At 52.3% G+C, this 19502-nt stretch overlaps 5 protein-coding genes across 6 annotated transcripts; 2 read left to right on the forward strand and 3 right to left on the reverse strand.

Annotated features, from left to right (window-relative positions):
* Nucleotides 1–1524, reverse strand: HMPREF1120_00832 (uncharacterized protein). The gene has a single exon (XM_009154834.1). It carries the CDS (start codon nt 1080–1082, stop codon nt 384–386), a length of 699 nt encoding a protein of 232 aa, XP_009153082.1. The 5' UTR covers nt 1083–1524; the 3' UTR covers nt 1–383.
* Nucleotides 1525–1726: 202 nt separating this feature from the next.
* Nucleotides 1727–4866, reverse strand: HMPREF1120_00833. Of its 2 annotated transcripts, XM_009154836.1 has the most exons (4): nt 4717–4866; nt 4448–4596; nt 2677–4376; nt 1727–2611 (listed from the first exon to the last, which is right to left on the reverse strand). In XM_009154836.1, exons 1-3 carry the CDS (start codon nt 4756–4758, stop codon nt 2993–2995), a joined length of 1575 nt encoding a protein of 524 aa, XP_009153084.1. In that variant the 5' UTR covers nt 4759–4866; the 3' UTR covers nt 1727–2611; nt 2677–2992. The 2 variants fall into 2 exon arrangements, with proteins under 2 accessions (XP_009153084.1, XP_009153083.1); XM_009154835.1 differs by having other exon boundaries at nt 1727–4376.
* On the forward strand, nt 1916–2326 carry HMPREF1120_00834 (uncharacterized protein; the record flags this gene model as incomplete). The annotated part of the gene is made up of 2 exons (XM_009154837.1): nt 1916–1993; nt 2078–2326. The coding sequence occupies 2 exons, from the start codon at nt 1916–1918 to the stop codon at nt 2324–2326; spliced, it is 327 nt and encodes a 108-aa protein (XP_009153085.1).
* A 189-nt stretch (nt 4867–5055) lies between the features above and the next one.
* HMPREF1120_00835 (uncharacterized protein) lies at nt 5056–9304 on the reverse strand. The gene has a single exon (XM_009154838.1). The coding sequence runs from the start codon at nt 7260–7262 to the stop codon at nt 5352–5354; it is 1911 nt and encodes a 636-aa protein (XP_009153086.1). The 5' UTR covers nt 7263–9304; the 3' UTR covers nt 5056–5351.
* Nucleotides 9305–18149: 8845 nt separating this feature from the next.
* HMPREF1120_00836 (uncharacterized protein) lies at nt 18150–19427 on the forward strand (the record flags this gene model as incomplete). The annotated part of the gene is made up of 2 exons (XM_009154839.1): nt 18150–19126; nt 19301–19427. The coding sequence occupies 2 exons, from the start codon at nt 18150–18152 to the stop codon at nt 19425–19427; spliced, it is 1104 nt and encodes a 367-aa protein (XP_009153087.1).
* Between the last annotated feature and the right edge of the window lie 75 nt (nt 19428–19502).

Below are 19502 nucleotides of genomic sequence, written 5' to 3' on the forward strand. Positions count from 1 at the left end.
CCCCGCAATGCTGAGCCAAAATCCCTTATGAAGACGCAGCAGCGCCCGGCCCGGAACACATTCTCTGTATCTCTCCGAGACAGATCCGGCGAGAACCTGAGTACCGTCTGGGAACAAGCTCCCATGCATCCGTCGACGCCTCGATAGACACGTCAAGCACCTCAGGTATGTCACCTTCCTATGAAAGCTGAAAGGATGGGAGGAAGCGAGGCCGCATCGACACGCCACAGTCGTCCCAAAAGCCAGTTGCGACGTTCACACGGAGACACGATCAGATACCCCGGGCGACTTCTTGCCAGCAGCAGGCCAGTTACCTCACTTGCCTCGATGTCCACGGACAGTGAGGTATCAATGTCCAATAACCACCAACCGTTCTTTGCGTACTAAGGCTTTGTGTCGGTCGGCTGAGGATCTCTGACCATGCAAAAGAGGTCACAGACATCACCATCATCCTCACAGACCATTTTGCGCGCGAGCCTAAACCCCATCTTTTCGTAGATGGCAATGTTGGGCACCTCCTTTGAGCTTTCCAGATAACACCTTCTCCCTTCTTCATCGGCCATTTTCGTCACCACCTCAAACAACTGCCGACCGATTCCTCTACCCTGAAGACCGGGCCTCACGGTGACAATGTTGCAAAAATAATATCCGTTGGGATCGGTCCAGATTTCCGACTGTGCCACGGCCTGCTCGCGCTTCCAGATCCAGTACCGTTTCGTGTTGAGCCCTCCGCGGCCCCGGAACCGGACCAGATTCCAACCTTGTTTGATCCACAAGACGTAGTCGTCCAGCCATTCGGTCCACGTTTGCTTCTCATCCGCCCTCCTTGGTTTCATCCACATACTCACCCCCAACACCGGGCCGTTGGCATCTTCCGTGTCCTTGGCCACGTAGAACAGAGCGTTGCGCATCCCCCATTCGCATTTCGCCTTGAGACTGGCGAAATTGCGCTCTTTGTTGAACTGGCCCGGTCGTGTGTCGAATGCCCATTGATGGTACGGGTCATCGGCGAATGCGAGCTGGATGCATTCCACCACAGACGGGATGTCCTCGGGTTGGATGGGGCGGATCTCGATGCCCATTGTGATGTGCTAGAAACCTCAAATAACTTGGAGGGCGTCTAGGCCGGCAAAAGGGAAATCGTTGAAAATAAACAACCACAATGATGGCCCAAGAGTAGAGAGGCCGACGGGCGTAACTCCGTCGTCAAATGCGAGCGACTTCCAATGCTTTGAAGACACGAACGAAAGTATTATTGATTGCAGTGGTTAATGAAAGGACAGATTGACGGCAGCGATCCCAGATTTAAATACAGATAAGCACGATGTTGCCGTAATAATGAATATAAAAATTATAAACCACTGCAGCGATAAGCCCGATCCTCCTTCCCGACTGCTGTGGGAAATTTCGCAGAGTGTAGTCCTGGAACACGCAGCAACCTGCCTTTGCGCAAGTTACAGATTGAAGCACTGTAAGCACCATCGATAAACACAAAGATCGCAAGCCTATATTGCTTGAGCCCCGCCAACAACTGTGTTCAAGATACCGAGGAGATTCAACGAGCGGGAATGTAAACTCCCGGTTCACCGTACAGCTTCAATCCGTCGAAGCATAAGTCCATTCAGGGCAGCTACACAGTCTTGCCTTTGGTCACGGGATAAAGAAATCCAGTTGTAAACCTGAGTCACATGCCCTGCCGGAGCACGGGCAGGGCGACGCCGTGAAATCGATGACATCATTGCATTTTCTCAACAAACACCTGGTGAGTACAGTGTCCGTTTGCCAGCAACAAGCAACGTCCCTTTCATTCATTTAAAGCAATCACTGAAGACACAAACCCGTGCCCAGGCTACTGAAACCCAAAAACGAGAAAAAAGAAACACACCCGCCCCGTCTCCCATCCCCATACAACACAATGTCGTCCGATCAATCCCAATCCCAATCCTCATCGTCCGACTCCCACGAACCGTCCATGGTGGGAGGGCACGTCAAGGTAAGTCGAGCCAGCCACAACGAACAACACAACAGACACAATCACTACCCAAGTCAAAATCACTCAACTAACCAGCCATACTAGTACGTCCAAGGCGCCGTCTCGTCCGCCCTCGGTTACGAAACGGGCCAACAGACCAAATCCGAAGCCGTGCAGGAGATGAAAGACGCCAAAGCGCAGTCGAACAGCAGTGGCCAACCGATGCAGTCGACGCTGCTCGGCACGGTCGAAAACGCCGCGGGCAAACTCACGGGGTGCGAGGGCATGGTGGAAGAAGGGCAGCAGCGGATTCCTGAAAAGAGAGGCAGTGAAGAGCAGAGTGGGACAGGTTGAAAGATTTCGGGATCATAAATCCACGTTTGCTCCTTTGTCCTTGCGATAAAGGTCGAGCTTGAATGATGATTGAATACATCAACGATATGGATATTACCATGCCACAGTCAGTTGGAGGGACCAACGCTGAACTTCCAGGACCATTCCTGTGCCTTGGTTTCCCTTCCTCGTCCAGCATGTCCTTCCCTAGTTCGAATTTGTGTCTGTGGTCATGTTGTGGCATGCGTCATTCGCCCTCGAGTTTAAAGCGCTAAGCGCTATCCTTGGCCTCATGTCTCGGGGCAGCTGCAAGAACGTCAGTCGTCTATGGGACCTGACCTCGCTCCCTTGGTGATAAAAGAGGCGCTTACAGGAAAACCTCAACCACTCGACTGTCTCTTCGAAGTTGACTGACCGGTTCGGCCAATTCTTGGGAGGTCGTCCGATAGAGTGTGGAGAAGGTGATCTTCCCTACTTCCCTTTGGCTGTGCGGCACTCCAGGTCAGATCCTTCGTGCTTCATCTTCTTCCAGTAGGCCCTGATATCGATATCACAGTCCACTCATTCTCTTGGCGCAGTGCTTCTTGTGTACCATTGCGACCCATTCTCCTTAAGGAATAAAGGAATGGACCTGACTCACGCCCCTGAAAGTTGCAACAGAGAAAAAAGTAATCTCCAATGTGGTATTCATAGCCCAGTGGCCCCTTTTGGCGTTGGGAGCGCAACGTCTCCATTGGCGGCCTTCTCAACAATGACGCTGGCCTCAAGATCCTCATCCTCATGATCATCGTCCCGCATTGTGACCTCGTCATCATCATCGGGATCGTCTAGACTGCGTCTTCTCATTTCAACCGAATCCCACTCCCGGGTTAGAGTAACATCCATATCCGCTTCGGTTGTGGGTCGATCGTCCTGACGGTCTCGTTCCCGTTCTTTCGCTCGAACATCTTCCGCATCATAGTCCGGTTTCTCCCAACCATCACCGACTTCACCATAGTTGATCCCATGGTCCTTACCCAGGGCTGTTGGTCCGCTGCTGGCACGATACCATCCTTGATCAACCCAGCCTGCAAGGAACTCCTTGGCTCGCTCACCCAGGGCATAGTAGCCTGGATTGTCCCGCGGTGAAAACATGGACACATGGGCCACGGTCTCATCGCCGGCTTTCTCATTGACGGCTTTCACCCACTCCATACCTGGTCGTCGTTCTCCATCTGTCTTATCGTTGCGTGTCATCTGCTTGCCATCTTTGCCGATATACACAGGCAAATTGCAAAACGTCCTTTCCTTGCCAGCCACGGAGGCCGTGATCCCATAGCCTTCGCGTGCGCCTTTGCCGAGATTGGTGTAGAGGTTCGCACATCCACCGCCTCGTTCCTTGAATCCCTGTTCTAGGTTTTCCACCCTCTTGCGCAAAAACTCCGGCTTAAACAACTCGCCCACAAACAAAAGATGGTCGGATGCCCATTGCCATCCGGCGCTCAGTTTCTCGCGATGGGAATACAACGCCGCTGCGCCGCCAGCAACGACCGCGCCGGCCGCCCCGGCAAACATGGCGTATTTGCCCCACGACTGCCATCGCGGAGCGGCTGCCGCGTCCACTGTAGCGGAACTTGGCGCCGGGAGTGCCCTAGAGCTCGACGCCCTTGACGTGGCGATATTGGGTTCAGACTTGGAGCCCCAGCCGAACATCGAGGCCACTTCGTTGTACGTGCTGAAGGCATTGGAAACGAACTTGTGGCCTCCTTCCAATCCATGGGCCACCATTCCCGGCGCCAGTCCGAGGAAGGGTGTGTCAAAAGCCAGGACACCTTGGATATGTGGGAACATGAAGCTGTGGGTGGGAAGAAAATCACGGTGTTGAGATTTGGTTGGGTGTGAAGTGGAGTTCGTGGCATTCTGCCGCTGGTCAACGTTTGGCAACGGTTGTTCGTTTGCCAGAACGAGATACGTTTCTGCCGCGACAATCCCGCCCATGGAATGTCCAAGTAACATCACATGCACCGAAGGGTCGACGGTCGGGGATGGCGTCGACCGAGCCACCTCCAAGTCGATCACCTTGTTCTGAAGCCTACACAGTTTGCATTGTCAGCAGGGGCCTTGGAGGGCGAATACTTCACCAACGATGTATAAATAACGTACCATTCTCGAAAACGTGCCACGCAGTCTTTCAAGTCACCCCGAGTCTCGAACTTGGGATATGTCACGCTGACAACGTCAACGTCGGGCAGCGCATGGCTGAGAAGAGTCCGCAGGTGCTCCGGGAACGAGCCAAAGGTATCGTCACCGCCCTGGAGGTCGTATGTCAGAAGCGCTTAGATTCCTCGACGGGGTACGGAGGGGAGCAGGATCCGTCGCATCTGACTGGCATATCCAGCCACTCACTGGAAGTGGTGTGAACTCTCACGTACCTTGAAGCCGTGGATAAAGACAAGAAGCAAGGTTTTCCGCATCCTTGTGGCTGCGAAGGTCACACCGATGCCTCATCGTCTGCGGCAACGGTTATGTGTCATTTGCGACGGTCGTCCACATGGAGACTGTGAGGTTGGACTGAACTACGTACAGTAACATGGCAAGACACGGGCATGTCTGGATGTAGCACCAATCATAAAGCTTATCTGTCGCTTCCGTCATTCCGCTGTTCTGATTGGGTCACTGTCCGTTCCTTAGTAGGCACGTGAAAGCCGAGCATCATCACGTGATTTCTCTGTAGGATACTAAAAGCGGAACTCAAACATATCTGACAATAGTAGGTATATGAAGACAGTGGCATTTGAAGTTCTAGAGTAATCTCTTTTTGACGCTCAAGACTCCAGATAACAATGGATCGAGCTCGAACACTTCGTCTAGTTCTATCTACACTGTACAGTCTGCGGCAAGACGTTCAGCCTCGCCATTTTGCCCTTTATCCCCAAAACGCCAGGAAATGCATGTCGCCAAATATGAATGCTTTCTCGACTCATCAAGACGATACCCTCCACGCTATGCTGAAAACATCGCTGAGAAAATGAAAAGAACCACGCCCCCCGCACCCGATGGCTGCACGTCACAGTGCATACTGTTGCTGACCAAACGGTGCAGAAATGTTGCTGTGTTGCCACGGGTCAATCTGCATATATGGTACGGGACCAGAGCGTGGTTCCGTGGCAGCTTTACTCAACGGCTGATAATGAATCTGATCTGAAGGGATGTGTCGGACAGGAAGTTGAAGGGCGGCGGAGGGAGGAGGTATGAGGAGCGTGTTGACGTTCCGAACGGGTCTGTAAGGGGATGCCCGGTTGGACAAGAAATATGAAGGTGAGAGTCCCGTAGGAGTGGGATTCGCCGGGTTGAACCCGACGGACGGCGATGATTGAGCAGATGGATGTGTGCCCAAGGAGCGGCTGCCGTCGCCAAGACTCGGTATGGGGTTTTGGAAGAGGTTTTGAGTTACTGCAGACACAGGCGTAACCGGCTGCGAGTAGACTGTGGTGGCATTCGGATAGACACTCGACATTGCTCGGCTGGCCGGGACCGACAATGGAGCGAGTTGAGCCGGACCCCGGCCCTGTGAGCTCTGCATTCTAGGGAGGTCCAGTCTCGGAACGTCCAACGCACCAGAAGCTGGTGCAGAAGCCATCAAGTTGGCGTTGTGGGGTGACATGCCGATATTGACATCGCACGGATAAGGTGCAGGATTTAGAAAATTTGGAGCTCGGCTCGAGGGTACCGTAGGCTGCCCAGTAGAGTAGTGGGCTCGCTTGGCGGATGGGAGGTCGGCAGACGTGTCCAGAATTCTTTTGCGCCCTTGCTGCGGAATGGTTGATGTGTGCTGTTGAGGGTATAGAGGAGAGCTGGAGGCGGAGGTGGTGGTAGGTACCGGATGTGGTAGCCTGGGATATTGGCCATTCAGAGACGCTGAGGAGGTGTAGGGACTGACACTGTGATGAGTGGACGGCGGGGACGGCAGTTTGTAGACGAATTTCTGCGAGGTTGGTGTAACCGGGGCAGGACCTGGACTGCTTTCTGTAGGGGGCATTCGGGAAGCCTTGTTATAGAAGGCGCCTAACCTCCCTAGTTTGGCCTTCCACTCACTCCATTCCTCCGCCGAAGCATAGAGGTCGTATCTCATATTGCTCAAGAACTCCACCTCCATAACGTGGATTTCGTTGACAGAGATCCCGGACACCTCGGCCCACGTCTTGTTGGTGTAAGTGTTGTCGTCCAGAAATTTGTTGCCCAACATCAGAGCAATAGTCAGGAGGCGAAACTCGCTCCCACGCTTGCCACTAACGGCTGGATTGAAGCGCTTGAGCCGGTAGATGAACATCAAGGCAAGCAAGATCACATTTCTTCCCACCTGGGTGGTGCTGATGATCGTGGTCACCCACTTGCGAAATCCAATGGTCGGGACGGCATCAGGCGACAGTCCCCTGTCTACGGGAGCGTCAACCGGCAAGTCCTCCGCATATTGTAGAGTGCTGGCCGTCTCAAACCAGAACAAACATGTAATCTCCGCGGTGAATTCTGCCAAACTGCCCTTGCTCTTGTTCACAGACTCTGGTATTTGAAGATGTGGTGCAATAGCATCACCCTTATCCTGACCAGTTCCTCGCTGGCTGTTGGGGCCAAGAACATTATTTGAGGACAAGGGCACTAAACTGTAGTTCATGCCATTTGTGGCTGTCGACGACTGTCTGTGCTGCTGGCTCGTGTCAGGTCTGTCTTGGAGCAAGGCTTCTTGCTGCCGGTACCCTTCACCGCTGAAGTCGTTGTTATAGGCGTTGTTTAAGATCAGTCCCGGCATGGCCTTGGACCCTGGAGGAGTGGGCAAGCCACTGGTGAAGTAAGAGTTGCTGCTGTTCCACCTCTTAGATTCGGGCCCATATGCAGTCCAATTGTCGTAGGATGCTTTTGAATGCGGCTTCGACCAGTCCAGGCTTTCAACGCTGCGGTGGATGGCTGCTAAGGAAGACATGGGCTCGAAGGTCGTTCGGACACGGATTAAAGGAAAATAGAGTGGTCTTTCGGAGGATTCTCAGACGTTGAAGGTTGGTTGAATGGTGGAAGGCTTGGAGGGTTCGGTGACGACACAAAGATGGAGCTTCGCCTGCCTTCACCACTGGCAACGAAAGAAAAGGAGGGACAATAGTATGCACCCCGAGAGAACATGACAATAATAGGACTGGAACAGAAGTGTTCAAGAAGTGAATACCATACAGGATGTTTTGGAGCTTTTGACTGAATTGGGAGTTTGGAATGAAGGAAGTATCGAAAAGGTGGGACCCAGAGCAACCGACAGAGATGGACAAAGGCGCTTCACCTCCAAACGTCCTTCTGACAGTGACTGTGGGAGATACGTACGCCGCAAGGTCCAAGCCAGGATCAACGTAGGCCCTCTGAAGCAAGCACGAACAAATAATAATGACGAGCAGCACGATGGAGCGTGGCGAAGAACTAGTAGCAAGAAAGGAACGCAGTCAGCCGAACGGATAGTCTGTGGCTGCACCAGACAGTTGGAGCAACCACGGCCGATCCTGTATTTCATTAACACCCACACGGCCTTGTCTTGGATGGAGGGCGGTTCGAGGCTCGGCCTTTGATGTCAGGGCCCCATTGATGAGCCCGAGTGAGCAGGAGACCGATGAGACCGACGCAACAAGAGAGAAGTCAAAGGGAGACGGGCAGGGCGCAGAAAAGACGAGCTACGACTGGAGACACTTGGACGAACCAATAATGGATGGCAAGGGGGCGAACAGGGACGAGAATGGAGCAACAAGATTGAAAGACACACTGGCGCAATGATTGCCAAAGTGGACTAAAGACGGCCTGGCGGAAGGGGGAAGGTGATGGGATGTTGTGGAAAAGAAAGGATTGCTAGGATCGATGGATGTCGGAAGCAAAAAGAAAAGAACACGAACGGACGGGAAACGGAGTCAAAACGGGGTGGAAGCGAGTGGTGACAGCAGCAGACGGCGATGAGGGCGGTATGGAAACCCGGTGTATGGGTACCTAGGTATGGATATGGGTATGGCGAGGCGACGCCATGGTCTCATGGGCCGTGGATGGATAGGCAGCGCACCGACCGCATCAAGCTCGGGCAGGCGTCGTATCATCGAGACATATTACCCAGTGGTGCTAGTCGAGCATTGGCGGGTGAGGGTGGTGGTGACGGTCAGGCCAGTACTAGTAGCGGTGATAGTGGTGGTGGTTAGCGTTTTGCAACTGGAGACACCAAGGATGTGGCGGACTGGCGGCGACGTGGTGCTTGGACGACTCCAACTAGCCCAGCAAAATGCAGTGTGCAGTGCTGCAGGATCCTGGTGAGCCATTATTATTTCCATCGTCGTCTGGAGCACTTGACGACTACTGTTACCACGACTAGCATTGGCAGTGCAACTACGACATTGTAACTCCGTACTGACACTGACTCGACTCGGACTTGGGGCTTGTTGGAAGCATAGAGGCTGAGAAGGGGGGGCAACAAGAGGAAACCGAGAGGCTGCTAAGGTCGAGGAGATGCGACATGATTGGCGTGGGAGGCTCGGAGTGGATGGGCCGTGGGTTTCGCAGGAGTAGGAGGATCAGGAGGAGAAGGCGACGATGATGATGATTGAGTCTGATAGATCCAGGTCATCGCCTCCGCTGTTGGCGCAGTGTCTCGCACATTGCAGAGAGGCGTCCCATAATAATAGTCGACTGACCAGCGTCAAAGCCAGAGTGCGACTAATGTTGCCTAGGCTGCAATGCAAGAATGGAATGCAGCATAGAGCACAGACAAGGGGTGACAAAGGCGCTGCGGTAGTAGCTGTGGTAGGAGTAGTAGTAGCAGCAGGGGCGCAAGGGCATCAACAGCAAAACAACCATGTCACTGCCACTGCCACCACTGGCGATCCTCGTAAGCCTGAGATGCCAGACGAGTCGAAGTGAAATGATCCTAAAGGTAAAAGAACCACTCACTGCCAGTGCTCCGCGGATGCAGCAGCAACACCAGCAAACCCAACCAGGCAGAGCGCCGAAGTGGACTAGCACGGAGTCTCAGGACGCAACTACTGGGTCTGCGGACTCCTGGATCGAGGGCAATTTTGCAGTTTTTGCCCTTCAAGTGACCCAAGCGACGTGCAGTGCCAGTACGAGACTGTGTGGGCATCGGTCCGGACGACAGCACAGCGCTAAAAATTACTTGACTTGATGGGGTCACGACTACTGCGTGATGGGCTCGATGGGGAGCGAGACTTTTGCGGCCTGAGCAACGCACGGCCTGGCGCGGAGCATATCTCCATCCCTTGCCGATTCTGCTGTCCGTGTGTTTTATTTAGACATGGGGCGCAAGCTGAACTTGAAGAGCACCGGCACACTGGGATCGTCACTGTCCTGGGACTTGAATTTCTGACCTGCAAGGAGGCCAACAATCCGCCAGTGTTTTTGGCTTACACCTTGGAGCGATGGGCCGGTCGCTCAAAATGGATAGCAGGACTGGGGCTGAGATATGATTATTATTGGCGAAAATATCAGCTTGCACCGAATGTCTCCAGCCTGACTGCGCCGATGAATTCATAATCAATACTGCCCTTCGGTCGCCGTGTCTCGCCACGGAATGCGAGTCGACTACGTGTACAGCAGTAGGAGCGCGGCGCCTGTGTCTCCCCTACCTACGCTGGATAGCCTGAGACAAGGACATTACTGGTGCTGTACTGTAGTAGGCCGGGCGCTGACTATCCGGCGACTGTGGCTTGCTACAGTGCCTTGTTGCCTGTGGCTCTCGCTCTGGCCTCCCCACAGAGCCAAGTCGCTCCTAGTTATTAGCATTCGGGATGCTGGTGGAGAGCTCGGTACCTGTCGAAGAGCATATACAGTGTCACGATTCATTATTGCCTACCTTGTACCGGGGTGGGTATTCGCCAATTGGCGATCATCAAATCATCAAAGTTATGTTGGACAAATGAGTGTTGGTGCATCGATGCCAGCTGCAGAGCGAGACCAGACATCATCATTGTCATCGTCTACTATTAATCCGCAGTGCTGGGGCGACTGCTGGATTTTACTGTGCACCATATGAAATCCTGGAGGGCATTGGAAAACGGAGAGAGAAAAGCATTGCACAACCTTTTGGAGCGCTTACCATTACTGCCGTTGCAGTACTACAGTACTATTTCAGCGTGTCAGTGGCATGTTAAAAAGTTCTGCAGCGTCGGGCAGGTGAGTCCAGGCAAATAATGATGTCCAACTTTTCATGTCTTGAAGCGAAGCTAGTAGTGACCTGCGTCTCGAGCTTCCCGCTGGGTGGCGCACGAAACTCCGACTCCGAAGTTGGAGGCATGAATATTAGCCTGAGGTACAAGCAGACACTGCAGGAGTACGCGTAACTGCCGCTAACAGTCCAGGAGGGACGCTACTGGCAGCAGCTGGGCAGGCGTCCGTACTAGCTCTGGGAGACATTGCAGGCACTACGAGTAAGCTCCCCCTACTGCGGCCTCTTACCATATTGCAGGTAACCGTGCACTCCGTCAGCACTCGTCGGTTGTTCCCCCCACCGAGTGCACCACAGCGATACGATCGTTTTTCTGCACGCGGTTAGGATATATTCTGTTTATAGCCGCCACAACGATGGTTTTATAATATAAGCGATAGCTAAGCCTAGTAAATTAGTACTATAATCGTATCGAATATAAAAACCTGCCATCCGAGAGATCGTGGTTAACGTACTCTTAAAGTTACCGTACGTAGTCGACTTAGAATATAAAAGTGCTAAATATATAACAACTGCCGTCGATATAATATCGGTTAAGAACGTATATCGACGTTATATAGCGATAGTATAGTACTATAGCAACTTATATACGCGAGTATATAGTATCCTATAAAGACCTCGTTATCGTTGCCTCGGCGCACAACTCTTGATATAATAGCCTTATAGAGGCAGTAACCTATATATCGAGCCTATCGAGCGTATCTTGACGTCGTTAAGTTACCTCTGGCGTACGTCGACGTCGCTCTGCCTCTTACGCTGTATCGAGAGCCGCGTCGACGAGTCGCTTTTGTAGTCTCTTTGCTAGTCGGCGCCTCTTATAATAGTCCAATATCTTAGCGTCGTTACGAGCCTAAAGGCGTCGACGTGCCGTCTCGACGTATATAACGTCAATTAAGGAGATTTCGATACGTTAACGACGTCGATTCTCTCGTAACGTACGCGCACGTTTAGCAGCCTTAGTCTCGCCGAGTTAGTAAAGCGCCTCCTAGCTAATATACGCACGCTCCATTACGGCGCGGCGAAACTTACTAAATAGCGTAGCTATTTGCGGACCTACGTCTCGTACGTTCTCTAATATTATATTGGCGTACGTATACTCTTCCGCGGCGTACTATCAACGTATAGATCGTCGTCGTCGTCGTCGCTCTCGTTAGAGCTATTCTCGATAGTAAGGCTATTGAGTACTTACTTCGGATTAAACGGCACTAACCCTATCTTCTTAAACGACGAGCGAATCGTTAACGAGTAAAGCGCCTTCGTACGAATCGTATAAAGACCCTCTAAGAACTTATAACGCTAAAACGTAAGATCTCCGTACCGTATAGCGCTATCTATCAACTCCGCGTAATAGTGCTTTAACGGTTAGAATACCACGACGTCGAGAGGTTATAGGAGATACGTCGAGTACGGCGGTAAGTAAAAGAGTATAATTCTCTCGTCCTAGTAGTATTTAATAAAGCTATACTCGATATAAAAGTTAAAGCCGTCGCTTATTAATATCCTATAGCGCCCTTTTATACGCTCTTTTATTCTCCTATTAAAATAATATATCTACTTAAGTAGTATAGCGTCGTTTAAGTAACCCGACTTAGAGGAGACTAACGCGTATCCGTTAGATAGGCTTAGGGTTATAGAGCGCTCGCTAATTATATCGCCTTTAAGGATAACGAATAGATCGATAAAGTCGCCGACGGCGTTAATAGACTTAATTAGCGTATAATACTCTCGATTTTCGAGATTAGGAAGATATAGACGCTTATTCTTATTTTAACGCTAAGTAATAACGTAGTACGCTCTACCAACGCTAATAGAGAAGCCTATCTCGTCTATATTCTATATATCGTCGTCGATAATAGCGTATTACTCTTTAATAGCCTAGAAGCGATAAAAGTACTCGACGATTAAGGCGTAGTACTCGGTTTCTATAGACTATTAATAAACGTTAATAGGCTTTCGCTTCTTAACTATAAACTTAGGGTATCTATTAAGAAAGCGCCGCGTCTATTCGTAAGATATACGGGATTAACTATCGTCGTTATCGTATACGTCCTACGCGAGTTATAGTATTCGGTTTGCCATTTAAGTAATTATCGAAGGCCTTAGGGATAGGCCGAGTTCGTCGTAGCGCTTTATAAGCGTATAGAGAGCCCTCTTCTACTCGTTAGAGAGCCTCTTATTATATCCTCCTCTTATACTAGCGCCTAGTATACCTCGTAGTCGTCTGCGTACGCGTTGAACGGGGGCGGCGAATGCGTCGGCGGCGGCCTTTATATTGGGATAATCGCCGCGATTATACGCGTCGTAGGCGTTAAGGACCTTCTCCTCTATTAATTGAGCGTTAGTAGGCATTGTTGGTGGTGTATATACGCGTTGAATAAAGAGTGTATAGAATTTACAGATATACGATCGTATCGCTGTGGACGATCGTATCGCTGTGGTGCACTCGGTGGGGGGAACAACCGACGAGTGCTGACGGAGTGCACGGTTACTGTCCCTGCCAGGCAGAGCTACGGAGTACCTTGAAGCATGTTACGGCGCCGTGAATCAAGGAGGCCGCATGCCAACCTTCAATCCTGGGCAGTAGGCTGAATCTCAGACTGCATGGCATGCTCAAAGCGTCTTGGCTACTCGTTGATGGGCCAGCAACTGCCCGCCTATCCGCAACACATTGCAGTTGCAGACCGGGGACCTAACTTTCAGTGCTGCACCCACAGGCGTTTTACCCGCCATCTTTGACAAGGTCACCCACCGATAGTCGCTGCCCTAGGACAGAGTTCTCCGTTGCAGAGGCAGCGAAACTCGACACACGCTAGGTACTACTACTGCTACACCGGCAGTAGGTAATAATAATAGTGGTCACGACTGGCCACGTCCCAAGCCTGCTGAGGTGAGTGGAGCTTTTCCAGCCGTAAGCTATGGTCTTAACTTTTCCTGAAGCGAACTTCACGTCGTTTGACTGTCGCCGGCCAGTGATAGATTGGTTTGTTGTCCGTCTAGAACTCGTACGCGGTTGCTATTGTCGTCAAGTGGTGTCACCATCAGAGACGAGTTGATGGTGGGTTGCCCGCTTCGCTTACGAGGCCCAAGAGGAGCCCGGAGCACAGCCAGGTCAATTACGGTTTCACCGGAAGCAACGCAAACCCTGAGTCTAGGCATTCAGCAAGAAGCGGCACGGTCACTCATCGCTAGCCACGCTGATCGGGCCATAGTGACACGACCAGGCAGCGTTGCCGCCGACTTATGATTGGATTGTGGTGGATGAAGCCGCGGGAGCTGATCCTACGGCGTCACAGCGGCCAGGGAACATGCTGCATGGGAACACCTGAGGATGGCAAGAGGCAACCATGCTCAAAAATTTGAATGGATGCTGACTACAAGTGTACTCAGAGGCAGATCACGGAAAATGCTCGTGCGATTGACAAGTGCGTCAAAGCCTACCGCAACTTTCTTGCACCAAATAAAATGGAGTCCGTCGTGCGTTCTATCCAGGCGCGTGGTCGAGTTGTGGACCGTCCAACCCAAGGCCCTAGGACCACTCCAAATCTCGTACCATGACACCGTCCATCATCAAGCCATTCCAGGTCGACTAGTACTTTTAGGTATTTCCCGGAAGTACACGGCTGTGCATTATTGGTACCTAGAGGAGGAGGTGCGGAAGGAGAATGCCGGATCGCAATCAAGATCCTTTCGAATCTCAATCGACTTTACACTTTTTGCAATGTACATCTTACGTCGAGAAATTACATACACACAGAGTTTGGATCACTGCACCGGATAGCCACCAGGCACCCAGGATTATAGAGTGTCCAACCTTGCCGTCGGGCCAACCTCTGACGTGACCTTGACAACTTGAACTCGAAGCCGGTCAAAATGTTGAGAGCATTCTTGATCGGATCGAACGACCAAACCATCCGCTACCCGTACCGACACACCGCCAGGCACAAGAAACTGGCGCCACGAGCAAGGTATCATCCTTACCTGCGGGACCTCGATATCTCTAATCAGGTGCTCACTTCCAGCTACTACAACATTGTGCAAGCATCAAAGTGTCCACTTCAAGTTTCTAAACACCTGAAGCTGATCTTGGGCCCGCTCTTCGAACGTAATATCCGTATCTCGTTCCACCACTACACAACCCCCGACAACTGTGCTCGTAACGGTGCATCCAGTCTCCGTGGGTTTAAGGTTCACCATAGAAGTCGAATTTTCCGGTGCTGATAGTATAACCCTGTAGCGCCAATAATGGTGCAAGGCAGCTGATGGCATCCTCCTGCCTTATGACTAACTGACCAGTGCCACTGAAGCGAGCCCAGAAGCGAGCCATGGAAGCTTTGCATCTGGGCCGCGGGTTTCCAAACATTGACAGACCCTACCAACCCAGTGTGGCGGCCCAAATGGTGAGCCTTGACACCTCTGTCAGGTTTTCGTGACCCGGCCAATGTGCGGCGTACGAGGCGTCAGTAGGTATGTAGGAAGTGGTCGCTCTTCTGGATCACACCCAATTACTTACGTAGACAACATTGATCCAGCCACCGAAGGACAGCTGTCGGGGCAGTCTCCACGGCAAGGTCAGCCTCCTTTCTACTTTATGGCCGCAGCACGGAAATATTCCAGAGTCGCCATGCTCGTTCAACTCGGTCTCAGCAAAACCCGCAGCAGCCAGGGGTGGTTGGTGCTGCATGACCCCCAGGATATGCAGCAGATGAGCACCAATTCACGGCTAGAGATACAGTCACAACCCGCGTCTTTCAAGTCAGCCTAGCCGATGCCTGTTGGCAAGCAACATCACACGTCGTAGGGGAGATTCCACATGTCTCAGCATCTCCTCGCTTGACTGCAGGTAGGGTCCCTGAGATTTCAGAATCTCAGCCCAAGGACGTGAGGCTAAAGGGGATATTATTGATTGATACGAGAAGGCGGATCCTCGAGGCCTTTAACACCCTGTCATCAGTTCACGCCAAACGAGGTGCTAATAACTCGGAGTCACAAGCCAGGTTTCACTCTCGGATACCTCACCTTTGCATCAAACGCCCTCGAAATGCGCATCCTGTATTATCATGTGCTGGGCTGCGACAGGTCGAGAGTTGTTGCGTCGGCGGTCGGGTAGTAGTATCTGTCTTCTACTGTCCCGCCAGCCAACTGGCAAAGGAGATTCCCTGCCCTGTCCAGCCAATGACGAAATATGCAATGCTACACCTGTGATTCGTTTCTCGCCTTTCACGGATAATGACAAGGAGGCAACGGAGCACTCGTTGACCGGTCAAGGATTATTACCTGACTGACGACTGGAACAAAATCTATGCCTATCCTTGCCGGCTGCACCGGGCGCTGTGTCAGCAGGGCTTCAAATTCGCTGATTACAAGTCCTCCTACCGCCTGGTAATCTCCAGTCGAGTTCCATGGCCCCCATGACCGTGTGCTAGTCCGTGATCACGGGGTGCAAGTGGAGGTCATTTGGCAAGGGGGTTGTGTGCAGCAGGTATGTATGCCAGAGTATCTCCTGTAGGTTGGCAACCAGGTTTCTCGCATCCGAAGTACGGTTGAGAGCGATTGTTGCCGGAGTCCAAAGCCTCAGCGGCAGATCGGTCCATGGCCACCTCGCATGCCGTCTTATTTGATTTGAGGACTTCTCAGGCATCCTTGATGCACATGTCAGCGTGCGCCTCCTGTTTCTGCCCTTGTTCACGTCCTGCTGGTCATACAGTACAACTTGAACGTGGCGCCTGAGTTCGACGTGGGTGGAAGCCTTTTAGACATGAAATCACGTCAAACTTGAAATGGCCAGAAGCCGGACGTGTACAAGGGATCCGAACTTAACAAAGCAGACGTGTCTGCGGTTGGCAGCACTCCAGTCGCTGCAATGTGACGGTCCCTCCCTTCCACTGAATGAGTGTCGATCAGTACGGTATGTTGAAAATGCAGCTCGATACCGTACATCGGTCCCGACAGTTCGACATTGGGCCTAAACCATGTCTTGGAATCCGAGTCTACCAGGAAAGGAGGTTGGACTCAGTAATGGTTCACCCGCCATATTGCACCCGGAAGCCATCAATCAGATACGAACACCCAGCATTGCTCCCTAACTCGTGATGCGTTGGTTCTCTGTTATGAGCTATAGTGGGAATGCTGAACTGTCAGCTGCTGATCCAGTGTGTGCTCGCTGTTCCCGCTCTGCCGTGGACAGATTCTCCTCTTGCAAGACTGCAGCAAACCGCATGCATTCCAACTTTGCAACCACCATGACTTGATGGTTCCCTGCGCTACGTTTCTGGTTGTTCTATCGCATCTTACCGCTTGAAGCTCTCCATAGCCGCCTTTACCACAACGAGATGCATCCAACGCGGGAGCATTACACCAGCAGCATTTACATTCAATAGGGGCCTTCGAACGACACAACTACTCACTCATCACTTCAAGATGGCGCGTCTGCGTTACTGCTGGCCTCGCAGCCTTGATTGACTTCTGCAGCATACGCCTCCGTGTTCCAATCTTTGATGTCGGACACTTTCAACCTGCTTATCCGACTCTCTTCATTTTGCTCATCGCACCACTATTACTTCGTTCCATGATCATTACTTCGCCGGTAGACACCTGATCAGCGTGTGCACACTTCTACCTTCCGGGATTCTGCAGACAGTGTGAGTCTTGACGAAGCTTCAGAAGTGGCAGCCGGGTGCCTAAGAGTGCCCAGTTGGTGTTGCTTCGGCTACACAGCACCGAGCTCAAAGGCGCACAAGTCTCTGAATTACAATTGAATTGCCTGCTGTTGGCTTTGCAAGCCGATAATTGAATCGCAGGTTCATCGCCCAAGTCAAGGTAGGTAGCCAACGGGCAATCTTGTTATTTATTGTTGTGCTATTTTGTCTCAACGCAGCAAGCGCCCCTTGGGCACGGGTAAGGGAGCTCGCGCGTCTGACCATGATGCTCAGGTGTATGGACCAAGATTGTCAACGATGGAGGCGTGAAAGCTAGAACGGGTATACACCTTGACTCGTCCACCGTCAGATGTTCACCCCCACACTGCCCGGCCAAACAAAGGAGGCTAAGAAGTCGAGTTGGTTCAGAGGCAGCACGGTCGCTCTGCTTTGTTGTCATGCAATGTCAGCAACGCTTGTAATGCCAAACCCACAGAACATGGCCATGTCTAGGTAAGGACGCTCGTAGACCCATCATGATACGGTCCGATACCCACACACGACACATCTGCATATTTTACGGGATACAAGTAAGCTGCCACCACTACAGCGACTACGGCCGCCGCCGCTGCTAATAAGTACCACTACTATTACTAGTAGAAGCAGACTGTCACAGTCCCGGAAGTCAGTTCCAGAGCGGTACAGGCACTGCAGTGCAAGTTAAGCCTGAGGAGCATTTCCTTCGTATGTCGTCATGCAGGCGTCATTTGCATCTCTCTCCGAATCGCTCGATGCGTTGAACAACTTCAAGCGGAAATAAACACCACACAATGGCACCGTCCTGAAACCTGACCCAGCAATACGACCACAGCCTAACGACAATCCTGTGGACGACCAAAAGCGCCCTCGTCCACAATGCGCTCTGGTTGAGTGTGACACGTCAACGTCCACTGGCAGTATCTCAACCCCATACTTGACCATGGCAGCAAAGCCCAGTATCACCATTGACCCTTCCCGCCCGCAGCCTCCGACGCGAGATGGGCTATCATCGCCGACGACGGTAAAGGAACATCTCCCACCGGCCAAGTCGAGCAAAGCACATCCAAGGCAGGCGGCGCACGGCGACAACAATGCCAAACTGTTCTTTGTGGGCACGGCGACCACGATCCTCGAATGGCAAGGGATTCGCCTAATGACGGACCCGAACTTCCTCCATGCCGGGGATCACGTCCATCTGGGCCCCGGGGTGACAGGCACACGGCAAACCAACCCGGCAGTGGACTTACACGACCTCCCGCCGGTTGATCTCGTCCTGCTGTCCCATTACCATGCGGACCACTTCGACCAGGAAGTCGAGGCGTCGCTGCGTCGGGACCTTCCCATCATCACCACGCCCCACGCGCACGCGCATTTGACCTCCAAGGGCGAGGGCGAGTCGTTCACGGCGGTGCACGCCGTGGATGCCTGGGAGCACATGTTCGTCAACATTGCTCAGAATGTCACGACCTTGAGCGGTGGGAGTTCCGTTTCGACGAGCAGCCATCGCCGCCCTCGCATACACATCACCGGCATGCCTGGCAAACACGTCGGGGACGGTCTTCTGGCCAAAGCCAACGACATCCTGGGCGCCGTGCCCCCGACCAACGGATGGATGCTGGAACTCGGGTACGACCTATCCTCTCCTTCTCCCGACAAGGACTCGAACCAGCAATCTTCCTTCCACTGCGGTTACCGCATCTACATCTCGGGAGACACGCTGTACGTCAAGGATCTGGAGCGGATTCCCGAACTGTACACCCACGCGGGCAAGCCGATCGATCTGATGCTCATCCATCTCGGCGGCACCACCATTCCAGGGCCCCATATGCCCTTGATCATGGTCACCATGGACGCCAAACAGGGTGTCCAGCTGGTCAAGCTGGTAAGACCTGATGTCACGGTGCCCATACACTACGAGTAAGTTTAAGTTGCTTTGATTTCCTTGCACAACTTCTTTCAATTTGTCGTTCCCCCCGCCCCCTTCCCTGCTCGAGCAGTGATCAATGAGAAAGAGATACCAAACAAAACCTGCCTACCTTCCTCTCCCAAATTCATCTATTGGTATTGTAACTAACCAACTACAAAACCCAGCGACTACGACGTCTTCCTCTCCCCGCTAGAAGACTTCAAGACCGAAATGTCCCAGGCCGGCCTTGACGACAAGGTCGTCTACCTCGATCGAGGCGACGAGTTCCAGTTCCACGTACGAGATCCTTGATTGTCACGGACTCGGAAGTGACGGGAACACCACAAGGATTAAGCCTCCGCAGAGACAAACTGAGATTTCTCGTCA

This window comes from Exophiala dermatitidis, assembly GCF_000230625.1.
Source record: "Exophiala dermatitidis NIH/UT8656 unplaced genomic scaffold supercont1.1, whole genome shotgun sequence".
NCBI classification, from domain to species: Eukaryota; Fungi; Ascomycota; class Eurotiomycetes; order Chaetothyriales; family Herpotrichiellaceae; genus Exophiala; species Exophiala dermatitidis.

Coding starts and splice junctions, on each gene's coding strand:
- HMPREF1120_00835 (XM_009154838.1), bottom strand. CDS start 7,262: ATGTCTTCCTTAGCAGCCATCCACCGCAGCGTTGAAAGCCTGGACTGG.
- HMPREF1120_00832 (XM_009154834.1), bottom strand. CDS start 1,082: ATGGGCATCGAGATCCGCCCCATCCAACCCGAGGACATCCCGTCTGTG.
- HMPREF1120_00833 (XM_009154836.1), bottom strand. CDS start 4,758: ATGCGGAAAACCTTGCTTCTTGTCTTTATCCACGGCTTCAAG. Junction 4,597..4,716: donor TCTTTATCCACGGCTTCAAG/GTACGTGAGAGT, acceptor TACGACCTCCAG/GGCGGTGACGATACCTTTGG. Junction 4,377..4,447: donor GTGGCACGTTTTCGAGAATG/GTACGTTATTTA, acceptor CAAACTGTGTAG/GCTTCAGAACAAGGTGATCG.